We start from the raw sequence: 17,489 nt of genomic DNA, 5'->3' as shown, positions 1-17,489 counted from the left end.
TGCATGCAGTACAGAACCTTCTAGATGGCTCAGTGATCCTCAAACACCACAAAACTATCAGTGAAATCAGCAGTATAAGCATTTATTCCAAACAAAATAGTGCTGAATAATAATTGCAAGAAATACTTCTGCTTATATCAGCCTTTTCAATGACGGTGGCTTTGCTGTGATTGGTCTGTTGTCAACCCAAAAACAAAAGCTGTTTTGAAATAGGTTACTTTGTCTTAAAATCTATTCTGCAAAAAATGGACCAATGTTCCTTATGAATAAATTTTTAGTTAATAAATTACTCCTGATAATATAGGGAGGAAGTTCTTATATGTATGACGTGGAGAGGATGTTTCCACTAGTGGGAGAGTCTAGTACTAGAGGTCATAGGCTCAGGATTAAAGGATGTTCCTTTAGGAAAGGGATGAGGAGGAATTTCTTTAGTCAGAGGATGGTGAATCTGCAGAATTCTTTGTCACAGAAGGCTGTGGAGGCAAGGTCAGTGGATATTTTAAAGGCGGAGATAGATTGATTCTTGATTAGTACAGCTGTCAAGAGTTATAGGGAGAAGGCAGGAGACTGGGGTTGAGATGGAAAGATAGATCAGCCATGATTGAATGGCGGAGTAGACTTGTTGGGCCGAATGGCCTAATTCTGGTCCTCTAACTTATGAGCGTATGAATGATGAAGTACAAAATTACCTTTTTTCTAGAGAAATGGAATATTGAGCCATTTTAACAGTGATGTCCTGTATGAAGGGTATGAAGCTATTTATATTACTTGGGATACCCCTTACAATAATCACAATATGTAGAATATACTCCCCTAACTTATCCTTATAATGAATGCTTTTCAAAAAAATACCAAGACCAGCTGCACCAGCAAGTCAGGTCAACATCATATTTGCTAACGGGCTGTTCATTCCATCAATAGTGTCAGGAAACGCAAGGTTATTGAAAAACAACAGTTTTCAAAATACACTCACATTGCAGGCTAATTGGCGGTGGAATCATTACTTTGGCAACACATTTACATTCACATTTAATTTAATGCGTGAGCCGCACACATGTAATTGTGCATAGAAACCAAATATATAAACTGCTAAATTTACACAGCATTCTAAGAGGATTAGGCAGTCACGGAACAAACCAGTAAAGGCATCACATGACTGCATTTTCTACCTCATAACACTTGCACATATTTAGCAAAGTTAGCTTTAGTTATCGGAATGCTTTTTCTCCATGACAAAAGACAAGATCTAATAGTTTTCTTTGTTTCAGAAGTCTATGTTGTCACTTTGAATACACAGACAGACACAGACAGACAGACAGAAATCACAGGGATAGCAACCAAGAAGAACCTGATTGATATTTCATCCCCTTGAGGCACACAAACCACCTTCACTCCCCCTGTCCCACACACGTACGGTACTGCTCACTCTTTAAGAACTAGGATTAAACCTGGGATCTTGTTCAATGTTGAGTACCAGATTAGCATTTCAAGAGACCTTTTTTTCCCCCGATGCAAATCCTTTAAATAAAAAGCTAAAATAAAAGGTATATGGAACGACTGTGGATGTGAATCGACCTCTTGTCCTGCCTCTTGCAACGCAACCCTTTAAGGGCAGAGCTGTTTTCCCATTTTGGCAATTGCACTTAAACAAATCTCACCACGGCACCAGTGCCAACAGTGAAATACACCAGCTGCTCGAGAGCCACAGTTTTGCTGTTCGATTCGGAGAAGTAGAGTAGCATCTTGGAAATATCACCACTGCATGGATCTTGGCTCTGTTCAGTAAGAATGTGAGAAAAAGCCACAGTGTTATTAAGGCATCTCCGGGAATCTGTACAGCAAGTACTGTTCCAGATTATCACGCTCAGCGAGGAGAGTTGTGCTTTGTCAGAGGCTGGGGTCACAGTAGATCAGGAATTTACACCATTTTAACTGCCCATCAATGAATTCTAGAAGTAAACTGTGGAGAGATTTTTAGGAATGCTAGCTTAATATTTCATGAGTTCTTTTTTGTTGCAAGTCCTCCTGTGGTTTCACAGCTCTCTCCATTATCTTGAGGGATTATTCATCTCTTTTGGCAGCACTGGTGCTTTGGAGTGCAGAACGATTTGGTCGATTGTTCATCAGGTGATAAAATATCTGAGGAAGGAAAGGAGGCAAGAGTTAGGAATATTTGCTAATGATGCTAAACTTAATGAAAGATAAGCGAAAGTTGTTCAGATGCAAACCCTATCTCTTGCATTCAAACTTCTATCCATTTTTGCTTAGCCGTCAGGCACCCTCATTTATTCACTGATGATCATTATGGAGGGGACGGAGGGAAATATGCCGAGCAATTCCTTACTTTTTGTTTTATTTCATTTGATTGAGTTTAGTTTATTGTCACGTGTACGGAGGTACGGCGAAAAGCTTTTGTTGAGTGCTAACCAGTCAGCAGAAAGATAATACATGATTACGATTGAGCCATCCACAGTGTACAGGTACCTGATGAAGGGAATACAATTTAGAGCAAGATGAAGTCCAGTAAAGTCCTATCAAAGATAGTCTGATGAGGTAGATAGTAGTCCAGGACTGCTCTCCGGCTGTTAGTCAGATGGTTCAATTGCCTGATAACAGCTGGGAAGAAACTGTTCCTGAATCTGGAGGTGTGCTTTTTTTACACTTCTATAGCTCATGCCTGATGGGAGAGGGGAGACGAGGGAATGACCGACCGGGGTGCGACTCGTCCCTGATTATGCTGGTGGCCTGGCAGAAGCAGTGTGCTGTGTTTGTCCAGTATAACCCACCTATGTCCCCTTTTGCCTGTCAATGATTTTGCCATAGATTCACTCATTAGAGCTAATTCCTAGAACCAACTGAGAGACATGCCTTTAACATGAACTTTGTTTTTTCTCTCCACAGATGTTGTCTGACTTGCTAAATATTTCCAACATTTTCTGGTTTTTTTAGGTTTCTAGCGTCTTCATTTTGTTTTGGTTTGCAAATGTTTGTTGCTGTGTTATCCCATTATTACCTTTAACGACCTAGTGGGACAGACATCAATAAGTTTAAACTTGCCGACTTGAGAACTCACTGCTCAGAGTAAAATTAATCTGTTTTGTACCTCAATTCCCTGAGAACCGAATTAGCCCAGTAAAAAATCTGTTTCTCTAATACTCCAACTTGATCATTTATGTCGTGCCTTCTGAAATCCTAATTCACAAATCAAAAATAATTTCCCTCAGGCTCCAATCTACCCTGCAATATTGTAACTCAATTATTAAAAACACCTGTCCCTCTAAACTTCTAACTCCATCGTGAATAACATGTCAATATTCCAGATATGTCATTATAATTACATATAATAACAGATGTCCTAGTTTTTATGTAGGGAAATAAACTGCAGATACTGGTTTAAATCGAAGGTAGACACAAAATGCTGGAGTAACTCAGCGGGTCAGGCAGCATCTCGGGAGAGAAGGAATGGGTCATGTTTCGAGTCGAGACCCTTCGTCAGACTGAAGAAGGGTCTCGACCCGAAAAGTCAACCATTCCTTCTCTCCTGAGATGCTGCCTGACCTGCTGAGTTACTCCAACATTTTGTGTCTACCTTCCTAGTATTTATGGTCGGGGTCTATGTGCAATTCTCATTCTGTGCCCCTGCAAATGGTTGAAGAATAAAGTACAGCTTTGGAAGAAGAACCAATAACCTAGACTCAAACAGTGCTAACTCAAAACATTAGTTAGAACAACTATTTAACTGGGGGTCCTAAACAGGAATGGACCAGTGACGTTTTGGGTCAAGACATTTCATCACAATGAAGAAGGGTCCTGACCTGAAACGTCACCTATCAAAAATCAGAAGAAGGGTTCCAACCCAAAACGTCCCCTGTTCATTCCCTGCACAGATGCTGCCCGACCTGCACAGATGCTGCCCGACCTGCACAGATGCTGCCCGACCTGCACAGATGCTGCCGGACCTGCACAGATGCTGCCCGACCTGCACAGATGCTGCCCGACCTGCACAGATGCTGCCCGACCTGCACAGATGCTGCCTGACCTGCACAGATGCTGCCTGACCTGCTGAATACCTCCAGCACTTTATGTTTTGGTCAAGATGCCAACATCTGCGCAGCAGTAGAGTTGCTACCTTACAGCGCCAGAGACCCGGGTTTGATCCTGAGCACGGGTGCTGTCTATACACTGTTTGCACGTTCTCCCCGTGTTTTTTCCGGATGCCCTGGTTTTGTCCCACATTCCAAAGACGTGTAGATTTGTAGGTTAATTGGCTTCAGTAAAATAGTCCCGATGGTGTCGGATAGAACTAGTGAATGAATGAATGAATACGTTTTATTGGCCAAGTATGTACACATACAAGGAATGTGCCTTGGTGCTCTGCTCGCAAGTAACAACACAAACACACCAGTAAACAATTAAGAATAAAGCATAAAATATTAAAAATACAACATTACAGTTTAAACATGCGAGTGAAATAAACCAGTGTATGGAATATCATTGGTTGGCGCGGACTCAATGGCCTGAAGGGCCTATTTCCACGCCGTTTCTCTAAACAAAACTAAACCGGACACTTTAAATTGTCCCTAGTGTGTAAATAAGTGGGGTGAGAGGCAGGGCTGTTGAGAGGATGGCAGGAGAAATAAAATAGTTTCGATTAGGCTCAGTGTAAAAACGGGTGCTTGTTGATCACCTTGGGCTGAAGGGCCTGTTTCCCTGCAGCGTCTCCATCTGACTCATTAATCATTATGTACATCTCAAATGGTTAAAAGGACAGGCTTAGAGTCAAAGAGTGATACAGTGTGGAAACAGGCCCTTCAGCCCAACGTCCACACCGGCCAACACGTCCCAGCTACACTAGTCCCACCTGCCCGCGCTTGGTCCATATCCCTCCAAACCTGCCCTATCCATGTACCTGTCCAACTGTTGCTTAAATGTTAGGATAGTCCCTGCCTCATCTACCTCCTCTGGCAGTTTGTTCCATGCACCCACCACCCATTGTGTGGAAAACCCCTCAGATTCCTATTAAATGTTTTCCCCTTCATCTTAAATCCATTTCCTCTGGTCCTCGATTCGTCTACTCTGGGCAAGAGACTCTGTGCAACTACCAGATCTATTCCGCTCATGATTTTATATAGAGGTGTATAAGATCACTCCTCGTCCCCCTGCGCTCCAAGGAATAGAGTCCCAGCCAACCTAACCTGTCCCCTTAGCTCAGGCCCTCTAGTCCTGGCATCCCAGCCAACCTAACCTCTCCCCTTAGCTCAGGCCCTCTAGTCCTGGCGGGAAGTTGTGATCGTCCTGACGCGAGGGCTTTGGACATCGGACTGCCGGCTGTGGCGTCTGCGGATGGTTCAACAGCCCCGACTGCGGGTGATCAAAGAGGAAGGTGATTGAACTTTATTACCTTCTATCACCGTAAGGATTGGGGAATTCGCTGTGGTGGATGCTTATGTTAAATTTTACTTTAAGTGGCTGTGTGTCTTGTTGCTTTTCACTTAGTATGGCTGTGTGGTAACTCAAATTTCACTGTACTTTAATTGCTGCAAGTGACAATAAATTGATCTTGAAATCTTGAAATCCTCGGCTGGGCAAGTCTTCCTCACCTGGGTTACCTACCTGGCTGCTGAGGTGTGCGTACCGTCCTGCACAAGGCTCTCCCCGCACCGCTCCTGTACACTGCCTTCACACAGATCCGGTGTTCAGTCCCCGGAGTCAGGTCGGTCAGTAGCACCCCTCGCGCCTGTGCTGGGATGGTCCTCACGGGCGGGCTCCTTGTCTGCCGCGTGCACCTCACCCTGTAGTGCAGCACCTTGTCTCGTGCAGGGTCCCACACTGCCGCCACGCCCGTGGCACTGACACTCAGTAGCTTCAGTTTGTGATCCTTGTAACTCGCTGATCAAAAACAGAGAGGACAAAAAATAATCTGGCATTGTAGAGAAAATCCAAGGTTAGTAATGCACAACATTATAAATGTAATGTTTTTATTGGGAGCATTAAATCCTTCCATAGGCTAGGGATGTCTGATCCACCTCTGCCCCATTGCGGACATTGGACTCTGTCTATGGAACGGATGTGCTTCAATGCTGCACTCTGTGTCTTCCCCTTTGCTTTGGGCTTTAGAGATACAGCGTTGATACAGGCCCTTCAGCCCACCGAGTCCAGCGTTCACCCCGTACACTAACACTATCCTACACAGCAGGGTCAATTTTTACTGAAGTCAATTAACCTACAAACCTGCACTTCTTTGGGATGTGGGAGGAAACCGGAGCACTCAGAGAAAACCCGCGTGGAGAAGGGACACACTCCATACAGACAACACCTGTAGTCAGAATCAAACCTGGGACTTTGGCTCTGTGAGGCTGCAACTCCACCACTGTGCCACTACTCTGACTATTGTACGCGAGTTTGAATTGTCTTATTTGATCGGATTGGATAACCTACAAAACAAAGCTTTTCACTTTACATCAGTACACGTGACAATAATAAACCTAAACCCAAATCTAGTCTTCTGTGCTTCTGTATGTTAAATAATTTAGGTGTTGAGAGTGGCAAGCGAGTTACTGGGTTACTGTATCGATTGTAGGGTTGCCAACTGTCCCAGCTGGGACATCCCGTATTTTGGGCTAAATTAGTTTGTCCTGTACGGGACCGCCCTTGTCCCGTATTAGTAGGGTTACCAACTTCCTCACTCCCAAATAAGGGACAAAGGGTGACAAGGCAAAGGCGGCCGCCATTGGTGGAGCGGGAGCACGTGGCCGCTGGCTGGGCGAGGTCACGTGGGGCGCGCGGGGCGGTGATGTCACCCTTTGTCCCTTATTTGGGAGTGAGGAAGTTGGCAACCTTAATCGATTGCTTTGTTGTGGAGCTGTCAGGATCTCAAGTCTCAGATACAATACCTCTCCATGGAGTTTTTCTTGGGATTCCAACATGGATGACTTTTTAACTGTAAGCACATTACTTATCTCACTGAAGATGTTATAGGTCATCCCAAAATAACATTTCACCGCCGTCAGCCCTGTTCTGCTGACCCCAAATGTGGAGTGCTTTGACTGCAGTGCGCCCCTCCCTTCCACTTCAATCTGCTTCCCAGGTCAGGAACACGTTTAGTGACTCCCCTCAGCCTTGACCGCATGCAAACTCCCGTTACACTGCACAGGTCAACAAGGAACTCTTTCAACGCCCTGGATTCAGGAGCTACAGCAAGGCAAATGTGAAATATTGGCCTCACGGACAAAGCCGCTGGTTACACAGAGAAGCTCCCCCGACTCAGACAGGAGCGGGAATACGTTGATTGAAATGGAGTGTGGAGGAAATAATTTGAATGGGGGGAGACCCCTTGTTTGAAAATGTACAATCTTACTACATCAGGCAGGTACAATAACAACATTGAAAAGATTTGGACAGGTACATGGATAGGAAAGGTTTAGAGGGGTGTGGGCCAAATGCGGGTAAATGGGACTAGGTTGGATGGGCATCTTGGTCATAGAGCGAGGAAACAGGCTCTTTGGCCCAACTTGGCCACACCGACCAACATGTTCCATCTACACTAGTCCTACTTGCCTGCGCTTGCCCCTTATCCCTCTAAACCCGTCCTATCCATGTACCTGCCTGATTGCTTCATAAACATCGCTATAATCTCTGCATCAATGAACTCCTCTGGCTTGTTCCATACACCCACCACCCTTTGTGTGAAAAGGTTACCCCTCAGATTCCCCTCAAGTCTTTCCCCCTTCATCTTAGACCTATGCCTCTGGTTCACGATTCCCCTACTCTGACAAGAGACTCTGTGCACCTTGGTCAGCAGGGACGAGTTGGGCTGTGGGGCCTGCTTCCGTGCTGTGTGGCTCCATGACTCTATACTTAACGACTTATATGGAATTGAAACAGAGCATTGCAAATGACACACGTCTTCTATCTGGGAAAAAATGCTCTGCATCCTTTTCCAGGAACACTATCTTCCTTTAAGTCAAGTCAAGTTAAGTTTATTTGTCACATACATATACAAAATGTGCAGTGAAATGAAAGTGGCAATGCTTGCGGATTGTGCTAAAACTACAAAACAGAATAGAATTATTTTTTTTTAACACAAAGAATAAATTAACACAGTAAATTAAATTAGTCCCTGGTGATATGAGAGTTAACAGGCCTGATGGCCTGTGGGAAGAAATTGTTTTCACAGCTTGACAACGGAGGCGTTTGCCTGACTGTAGCAGCTGGAACAGTCCGTTGCTGGGGTGGTAGGGGTCCCCCATAATGTTGCTGGCTCTGGATCTGCACCTCCTGATGTACAGGTCCGGCAGGGGGGGCGAGTGTAGTTCCCATAGTGCGTTCAGCCGAACGCACTACTCTCCGCAGAGCCTTCCTGTACTGGGCAGAGCTATTCCCAAACCAGATAAGTGATAATTTTCAAGCTGTAAATACTAACACTTGAACTAAAATATCTATCTAGCACCCTGAAGAAGGGTCTCAACCCAAAACATCATCCATTCCTTCTCTCCAGAGGTGCTGCCTGTCCCGCTGAGTTACTCCAGCATTTTGTGTCTAATATCTATCTGGAATCTCGGCTGATGCTTCTTCATTAAAAGCAATCTCACAATTTCACCTGCTGTGTATGTTACATTTGAACACTCAATCACACTCTATTTGTCATTTTTGCTTGTTTTATCCCATCACTGTTACATCTGTGGGTCATTTGCTGCAGAGATTCACGATCAGTGGGAATTAATCTAGTGCCGATTAAGAATTGGTTTAGTTTAGTTTAGAGATACAGCGTGGCAACAGGCCCTTCCGCCCAACGAGTCCGCGCCGACCAGCGATCCCCGCACATTAACACGATCCTACACACGCACTAGAGACAGTTTACATTTACACCAGCCAATTAACCTATAAACCTGTATGTCTTTGTTGTATGGGAGGAAACCGAAGATCTCGGAAAAAATCCACGCAGGTCACAGGGAGAACGTACAAACTCCATGCATACAGCAGCCGTAGTCAGGATTGAACCTGGGTCTCTGGCGCTGTGAGGCAGCAATGTCACGCTACCGTGCCACCCCTTTGGTGATACATTTGCAAGCAATTGCCCAAAATCTGGATTATAATTATTTGTAGGTTAGTGTGTCAAGATGGGAGTGCGTGTTTGGCTGCTATCTACATGGTTGGTGAGTGAACATCAGATCAGGCTATTTTCTGACAGACTGACATAGAATGAGTCATGGGTGCTATTTCGGAGCTTCTTACCAAGTTGAGTGCAAGCTTTCACCGACAGTGCTTCCGTCCTGCCCGACTGGTACATGGCTGAGACCGTCACCAGGTAAGTGGTGTTGGGCTCCAAGCCGTTCACTACGGTGGAGTTCTGGTCGCCACTGATGGTGAGCAAGTTGGCTTCACCGCCTGGCAGGGTTCCATAGAGAACCTCATAAGAAACAACGCTGAGTGGTGTTGGCGCCCAGCTGACATGGAAGCTCCTTGGCTGTGACTCGGAAATTAGCACCACCTGCGGGCTGGTCTCCTCTGCAGTCACACAAAACAAAATAGTTTTAGTTCATTTTGTACAAGTAAATTGGTGCAAAAATCCCCACACACCTGCACACACTGGCACCATCCTACACTATTTACACTTTCCAGAGACCAATTAACCCTGCACGTCTTTCGAATGTGGGAGGAAACCGGAGCACTAGTTATGAAGGCAGAGATTGATAGATTCTTGATTAGAACGGGTGTCAGAGATTATGGGGAGAAGGCAAGAGAATGGGGTTAGGAGGGAGAGATAGATCGGCCATAATTGAATGGCGGAGTAGACGTGATTGGCCGAATGGCCTAATTCTACTCCTATTCCTTATGACCTGGAGAAAACCCACGCGATCACAGGGAGAACGTACAGACAGCTCCCGTGGTCAGGTTCGAACCCGAATATCTGGCGCTGTGAGGCAGCAGCCCTACCACTGTGCCACCCATCCACTGGGCCCTCACCAGCATTGCCGCACTGCATTGTTACAAAACTCATTGAACACACTTCTCCCTGACAAATTATGGGCAGAGCGAAAGTGAACACAGATAAGAAGTCCATATCTTGTTACAGTTGGGACGATTCCATGTAGAACAGCAGACCAAAGGAATATCCTTCCTGCCTCCTTACTGAGGTCAGCTCACTGAAGCAGCTGTGTTTTAAAGAGAAGAGTTGCCAACTGTCCCTTATTTAGCCGGGACATCGTGTATTTTGGGCTAAATTAGTTTGACCCATATGGAACCGCCCTTGTCCCGTATTAGTAGGGTTGCCAACTTCCTCGCTCCCAAATAAGGGACAAGGGGTGACGTCACCTCCCCGCGCGACCTCACCCAGCCAGCGGCCGCCATTGGTGGAGCTGGAGCACGTGGCCAGTGGTTGGGTGAGGACACATGGGGTGCGGGGAGGTGATGTCACCCCCTGTCCCTTATTTGGGAATGAGTAAGTTGGCAACCCTTGTTAAAGATCATGTCATGCTGCAGAATGCTCATGTTCTTGTGCCCTGCCCCATCGATTCCAGGTAACTCGGGTCACAGCGCTCCAGTCAGAACTCACCTTCCAATGTCGTTACCTTTGTCACAAGGTACTTGTTGTGGTTGGAGTTCATTGGAGTGAGTTTCACTTTGTAGGTCGTCTCTGGAAGTAGCTGCCTCAGAACCACACTCGTTTCGTCTCCAGTGACCGTTTTCCACGAGTTCTTCTGGGAATCTGTGACCGGGCTGTACTCGATCAAATAGTAGCCAGTGTTGCTGCTCAGCAGCCTGGGCCAGAGCAAGCGGAAACTGCCTGCTGTGATGTCTAACGCTCTCAGCTTTCGAACCCGGATAACCTCTGCAGGGAACAATAAGCCAGAAGAAACAGAAATCAGTGTTTCTGTGTGTGTGTGCGCATAGTAAAGAATGACTTCTATATTAGTGATCTAGGATGTGCGCGAGAATTAAGGTTGCCAACTTCCTCACTCCCAAATACGGGACAAGGTGACGGACCAGCCAGCGACCACCTGCTCCCGCTGGCTGGGTGAGGTCACGTGGGGCGGTGATGTCCCTTATTTGGGAGTGAGGAAGTTGGCAACCCTAGTCAGGCAGCATCTCTGGAGAAAAGGAATAGGTGGGGTTCCGGGTCAAGACCCTTCATAAAAGCTTTTTCACTGTATCTTGGAACACATGACAATAATAAGTCAATATTAATTCCAGTATGTTCACAGTCTCAAATACCTCTTTGCTTCTCCACAATCCCTAGTCTACTGCATTGATAAGTCAGAGCTTCCCTTCTGTTACAACAAAAGAATCGGCCAGTAAATGATCTCATTTACGCAAGGCTGGAAGAATTACAACAGAATTTTGTTGACGTCTTCTTCTCCGAGACTACTGACTGAAGTTAAACAATACATTAATTCTTCTGATATCAGGACTTTGCCCCAGTTTTTCTGCTTTTATCGCCAGTACACGCATTGCAGGCTCTGCAAATGTCTGAACGTCAGCACTTTCGGCTGGCCTCTGAGATCGCAGGCATTAGATAAATTGACGGTCACAATGTATAATGGTTATATGGGCGAATGCATGGAGAAAGCATGTACAAGGGGCAAAGTCATAATGAGCTGGAAAATTAAGCACATAGAGATTCAGAATCTGATAATCTTCTGCAGCGAATTCCAAGTATGTTTTCTGAGAATGTCTGTGAAAACCTTACGAACTTTAAGTCTTGGACTAAAGTGCCCATAATCCTCATCTTTGTAACCTGGACAAGGACAGCAGCCTCCACCTACTTTAACACTTGAATCAAAATGGATGGCCTCACACGTTCATTGTAACACACTTCACACACACTTGTTGTAAACCCGTTGACCACTAGTGCTTCATAAATACTTTGAAAATCCTTACAACCTCCTTTACCAACTGTAGGAAATAGTGGAAATTTCAAAGAGTAGAGAGCATCGGTTTCAGGTGAGAGGGGCCCCTAGTGTGTAGGGAGTGGATGCAAAAAGTGGGATCACATAGAACTGGTGTGAACAGGTGATCAATGGTTGGTGTGGTCTTGGTGGGTTGAGGGGACTGGACAAGCTAGATGCAGGGAGAAATGTTCCCAATGTTGGGGGAGTCCAGAACCAGGGGCTACAGTCTAAGAATAAAGGGGAGGCCATTTAAAACGGAGGCGAGAAGAAACTTTTTCACCTAGAGAGTTGTGAATTTGTGGAATTCTCTGCCACAGAAGGAAGTGGAGGCCAATTCACTGGATGAACTTAAAAGAGAGTTAGATAGAGCTCGTGGGGCTAGTGGAATCAAGGGATATGGGGAGACGGCGGGCACAGGTTACTGATAGTGGATGATCTGCCATGATCACAATGAATGGCGGTGCTGGCTCGAAGGGCCAAATGGCCTCCTCCTGCACCTACTTTCTATGTTTCTATTCCATGCTGTATCTCTACACTAAACTAAAGATCCTTGGTAACTGAAAAAACAGTCAGCTACTGGGCTAATTAGATTTGTCAATGAGCAAGTGGCAAGAAAAATATGTTTTTACATGGGTTTTGTGGTGAGGAGATGATAGTAACAAGGAGGATTGAGGGCACGGTTGGCTTTGAAAACCAGGATGAGAAGTTCAAAATTAAAGTGCGGGTTGGACACAAAATGCTGGAGTAACTCAGCGGGTCAGGCAATAGAGAAGGAATGGGTGCCATTTCGGGTCGAGACGCTTCGGGTCTCAACCCGAAATATCAACCATTCCTTCTCTCCCGAGATGCTCCCTGACCTGCTGAGTTATCCAGCATTTTGTGTCTACCTTCGATTTAAATCAACACCTGCAGTTTTTTGTTTCCGCACACTTATAGTGCGGGTTAACTGGAAAGCAATGAGAGTGAACAACAAGGAGGGAGACAAGCATCAGGGGGATGTAAGCAAAACCTACAAGCGTGAACGAGGGGGGTAGATTACATATACAGGACACGCAGAAACAGGTTTGTGCCAAATGCGCATAGCTGGATGTTGCCTGAAGTTGCAATTTAAAATCAAAAGGGCAAATTAAATTCAAGGGACACCAGCCAGAACAACACTTGGCTGAGGCCAATCAGTGAGACGATCAGACAGATGCTGCGTTCTTGTCTAGTTCCCCCCTCCCATACCAAAGCAGCTGAAAAATGCGAGCTGGGGGTGGGAAGCAACCGGTCACAGTTCACTGCAATTATATCTGAGGGATCCAGCTGCTCCGATGAGTGATGCGTGCTTGCAGAAGGAATTAGCCATCAAATCAACAAAGTCACGTAGAAACAACGTGTACTGGAAATGAAACTGTCAATGTGCGACTGGCACTCGCTTTCCAGAGGAATGTAAAGTGTTTCAGGGAGGGAGAGGGCGGAGAGCCTGTCTTTGGGTGTAGATAACTCGGAAGGTTATGATGGATGAAAGGTTTTTTGTTCTGCCTTGATTTGTCCGTAGCTGAAGCAGCCCATCTCCTGTAACACTGTAAAATGTAACACTTTCGGAACTGATCCCAGGGCTTAGTTTCAAAACGATGAACTGCAAATGCTGCTTTACACAAAAGGACTGCCTGGGGTGGTGGTGGAGGCGGGAACACTCACAACGTTTAAGAGGCATTTGGATGGGCACTTGAAACGCTACAACATTCAGGGCTACGGTCCAAATGCGGGAAAATGGGATTAAAATTAGACTGTGTTTGGTAATGGGCGGTGCGGACATGATGGGCCGAAGGGCCTCTTTCTGTGCTGTAGGACTCTATGGCTCTATGGCTCTATGACACAAAGTGCTGGAGTAACTCAGCCAGTTAGACGGCATCACTGGAGAACATGGACTGGTGGCATTTCGGGTCGGGACCCTTCTTCAGACTGGTGTTGAACAACAATGTTGGGATTGTTGCCCTGTGCGTGGAGGGAGTGAGATTGGAGCGTGTGAGGGAAGCAGAGAAGTCAAAGACCCGTTGATGTCATGCCAGCAGTTGGAAATATACAGGTGCAGAGATTAGGGGTGCCAACTTCCTCACTCCCAAACACGGAACAAGGTGAGCGCCCCATGTGACCTCACCCAGCAGCCACGTGTTCCCGCTCCTCCCACACTCCAAAGACGTACAGGCATATAGGTTAATTGGCTTGGTAAATGTAAAAATAGTCCCTGGAGGGTATAGGATAGTGTTAATGTGTGGGGATCGCTGGTCGGCGCAGACCCGGTGGGCCGAAAGGGCCTGTTTCCGCACTGTATCTCTAAACTAAAAATTCCAGACCATCACTCAGATCTTATCTCAGTTTCCAACCAACCAGCTGGATGACTTCCCACCTTTGAGCTCATATTAAGTTAATCTTACTGAATTCAGTTAGTGTATCCAAATCTGCACCTAATCTTGCCTCCCCGTCTCCTCCCTCTTATACTACCTGATCTACATGGACTGCTGGTCCTGAACGGCTGGAATTTAAAACATCTCAGCCTCACGATTAAATTCCTTCATGACCATTTCATCCGTAATCCGACTGTCCTTCCAACTCTGGTCCAAGACATCCACCATTTTGTTTTGCTCAGATATAATAATAATAATAATAATAATAATAATAATAATAATGCATTACATTTATATAGCGCTTTTCAAACACTCAAAGACGCTTTACAGGGATTTCTAGAACATAGAGAAGTGAATAAATAGATAAATAAGTAAATGAACAGAGAAAGGAGACAGAAGGTGAGGTGACCTTCAGTGGTTGAAGGCAGTGCTGAAGAGGTGAGACTTCAGTGATGTTTTGAATGTGGTGAGTGAGGAGGAGTCTCTGACGGTTTGGGGTAGTGAGTTCCATAGGGTGGGAGCAGTGATGGAGAAAGCCCTGTCCCCCCAGGATCTGAGTTTGGTCCGGATGGGGGGGGGGACAGGAGATTGGCAGCAGCAGAGCGGAGGGTGCAGGTGGGAGTGTGCCTGTGGAGGAAGTCGGTCAGGTAGGATGGGGCCTACAAAGCCTTATGGAGGGCTTTGTAGGTCATGAGGAGGATTTTGTATTGGATTCTCTGGGGGATGGGGAGCCAGTGGAGTTTGTAAAGGACGGGGGTGATAGGGTCACGGATCGGGGAGTGGGTGAGTAGACGGGCAGCGGAGTTTTGAATGTATTGAAGTTTACTGATGATTTTTGAGGGTGAGCCAAAGAGGAGGCTGTTGCAGTAGTCCAGACGGGAGGTGATCATATCATATCATATATATACAGCCGGAAACAGGCCTTTTCGGCCCACCAAGTCCGTGCCGCCCAGCAATCCCCGCACATTAACACTATCCTACACCCACTAGGGACAATTTTTACATTTACCCAGCCAATTAACCTACATACCTGTACGTCTTTGGAGTGTGGGAGGAAACCGAAGATCTCGGAGAAAACCCACGCAGGTCACGGGGAGAACGTACAAACTCCTTACAGTGCAGCACCCGTAGTCAGGATCGAACCTGAGTCTCCGGCGCTGCATTCGCTGTAAAGCAGCAACTCTACCGCTGCTCTACCGTGCCGCCGTGATGAAGGCGTGGATGAGGGTTTCTGCAGCTGTGAAGGAGAGGGATGGACAGTGACGGGCAATGTTTTTGAGGTGGAAGAAGGCTGTCTTTGTGATGTGTTTGATGTGTTTGTCGAAGGAGAGGGTTTGATCAAAGATGATTCCAAGATTCCGGATGTGAGGGGAGGTGGATACTGGGAGACCATCAATATTGAGGATGAAGTTTTGGGTGGATTTGGTGAGCGTTTTTGGACCAATGATGATGATTTCAGATTTGTTGCAGTTGAGTTTGAGGAAATTTGATTGAAGCCAAGATTTTATTTCAGTGATGCAGTTTGTCAGTGTAGAGTGTGTGGTGGTGAAATAATTGACAATTGCAGCACTAGCAGATAAGCAAGCCATCCTAGGCATGCAGGGCCAAACAAATGAGCTACTTAGACCATTTTCGTATCCTACCTTTCAGTTTTGAGGCTTCTGTGTCTTCGCCGAGCTGCAAAATTGCTATTTTCTCACTCAATCTTTCCATTTCTAAACTCTTCCTTAAAACACACCAATTATGCTATTCTTTAAATCATCTGTTCCAATATCTTCTTCTTTGGCTCAATGGTGGCTTTGATTTAATTACACTCCTGGAAACATGTTGGAACATTTTCTTGCTACCAAGTTCCTGGCTTCGATGTATTTGAGCTGTAAACTACTTGTCTTGTATACGACAAGGTCCTTTTGTTCTGTGCGCTCAAAAATTAATATAAAACCAGGTCAGATGAGTAAAAGAATTCAATTAAGACATGTTTCTGCACAGGGTGTGCATGGGTAGGTACAGGGAGCAGGAGTGTAGGAGGAACCGTTGGATGGAATTAAAGAACAAACTCAGCTAAAAACTGAGCAATTAGGTCAAAAATAGGTTTAAAAAACCCCTCTAGAATATTTCCAATTTTAACTCATTAGAAAGTTACTTTCGTTAAGTGTTTCCTATGAAATAACATTATTTTCTGACATCTCCTTGTCATGCATTTAAGCGAAATGGCAGACAAAATGAACCGTAATTAACCATCGCTAATCTTTCTTAGGTATGTTAAAAGAAAAGGATATTATTCGTGGCTCATGGACACAGATCGTTCTGAAGCTCACTATAACTGAAAGGCACTTTAACCTTATTGACTGATTAGAACTGGATGAACGAGACTTAAACTGAATTCTCTGTCCTTTCTCCAAATATGTTGCGATCAGCTGCCAGTTTCCTTGTAAGTCCAAGTAAATTCATAGACCTGCACATGGTATTAAATACCACTGCAAATTAACAGAGAACAGGAGATAAGATCAGTGATAAAAGTTGCAGATGTGTGCCTTAAGGCAGAGCATATATGTGCTAGTTATAACTGTGATTCAGGAATGTCATTGGAAATTTAATAACACCTTCAATGCACAGCCAACTCTTCCTTTATACTGTAGAAACAAGGAATCGCAAAAGCTGGTCTACAAAAAAAGACACAAAGTGCTGGAGTAATTCGGTGGGTCAGGTAGCATCCTTGAGAACTTGGATAGGTGATGTTTTGGGTCGGGAGCTTTCTTCAGACTGAAGATGGGTTCTGACTTGAAAGATCACCGATCCATGTTCTCCAGAGATGCTGCCTGACCTGCTGAGTTACTCCAGCACTTTGTGTCTTTTCTTCCTGTTGTGTTTGTGTGTAGCCTTTTCCTTCAGTTTTCTTCATTTACACAAGGGCACTGCTCAGATATGGTTCAATAATCAACAGTATTTACTGTGGAGAGGGAGAACATTCAGTCCGAATGTTCCATGCTGCTTTTTAAGTTCTCCCAACCTTCTTGCCCTGGTTCCTCACTCAGCTGACAATTCGGCCTGACAGTAAATTTCCAGCAGGCTATTTAATTATCACAATGGTCAGAGTCAAACATGACCCTGTCTTCACTTGACATTGGGCATTTTCCAGAAGGAGCAATAACCATCTGATTTTTTTTTCCATGCTGGCTTATGCTTGCTAATCTTATTGAAAATATTT

At 45.4% G+C, this 17,489-nt stretch overlaps 1 protein-coding gene across 1 annotated transcript in view; it reads right to left on the bottom strand.

Annotated features, from left to right (window-relative positions):
• Positions 1–17,489, bottom strand: part of vwa1 (von Willebrand factor A domain containing 1) — a 33,241-nt gene continuing 15,752 nt past the window's right edge. Inside the window, exons 3-6 of the mRNA XM_078425485.1 lie at positions 10,556–10,831; positions 9,235–9,507; positions 5,614–5,889; positions 1–2,139 (exon numbers count right to left, since the gene is read on the bottom strand). Of these exons, the coding sequence (XP_078281611.1) occupies positions 2,066–2,139; positions 5,614–5,889; positions 9,235–9,507; positions 10,556–10,831 (899 nt within the window). The 3' untranslated portion in view covers positions 1–2,065. The remainder of the gene's footprint in view (positions 2,140–5,613; positions 5,890–9,234; positions 9,508–10,555; positions 10,832–17,489) is intronic.

Source organism: Rhinoraja longicauda, chromosome 30 (assembly GCF_053455715.1).
Source record: "Rhinoraja longicauda isolate Sanriku21f chromosome 30, sRhiLon1.1, whole genome shotgun sequence".
In the NCBI taxonomy this organism is placed as follows: Eukaryota; Metazoa; Chordata; class Chondrichthyes; order Rajiformes; family Arhynchobatidae; genus Rhinoraja; species Rhinoraja longicauda.
This window is presented reverse-complemented; position numbering and strand designations above follow the sequence as displayed.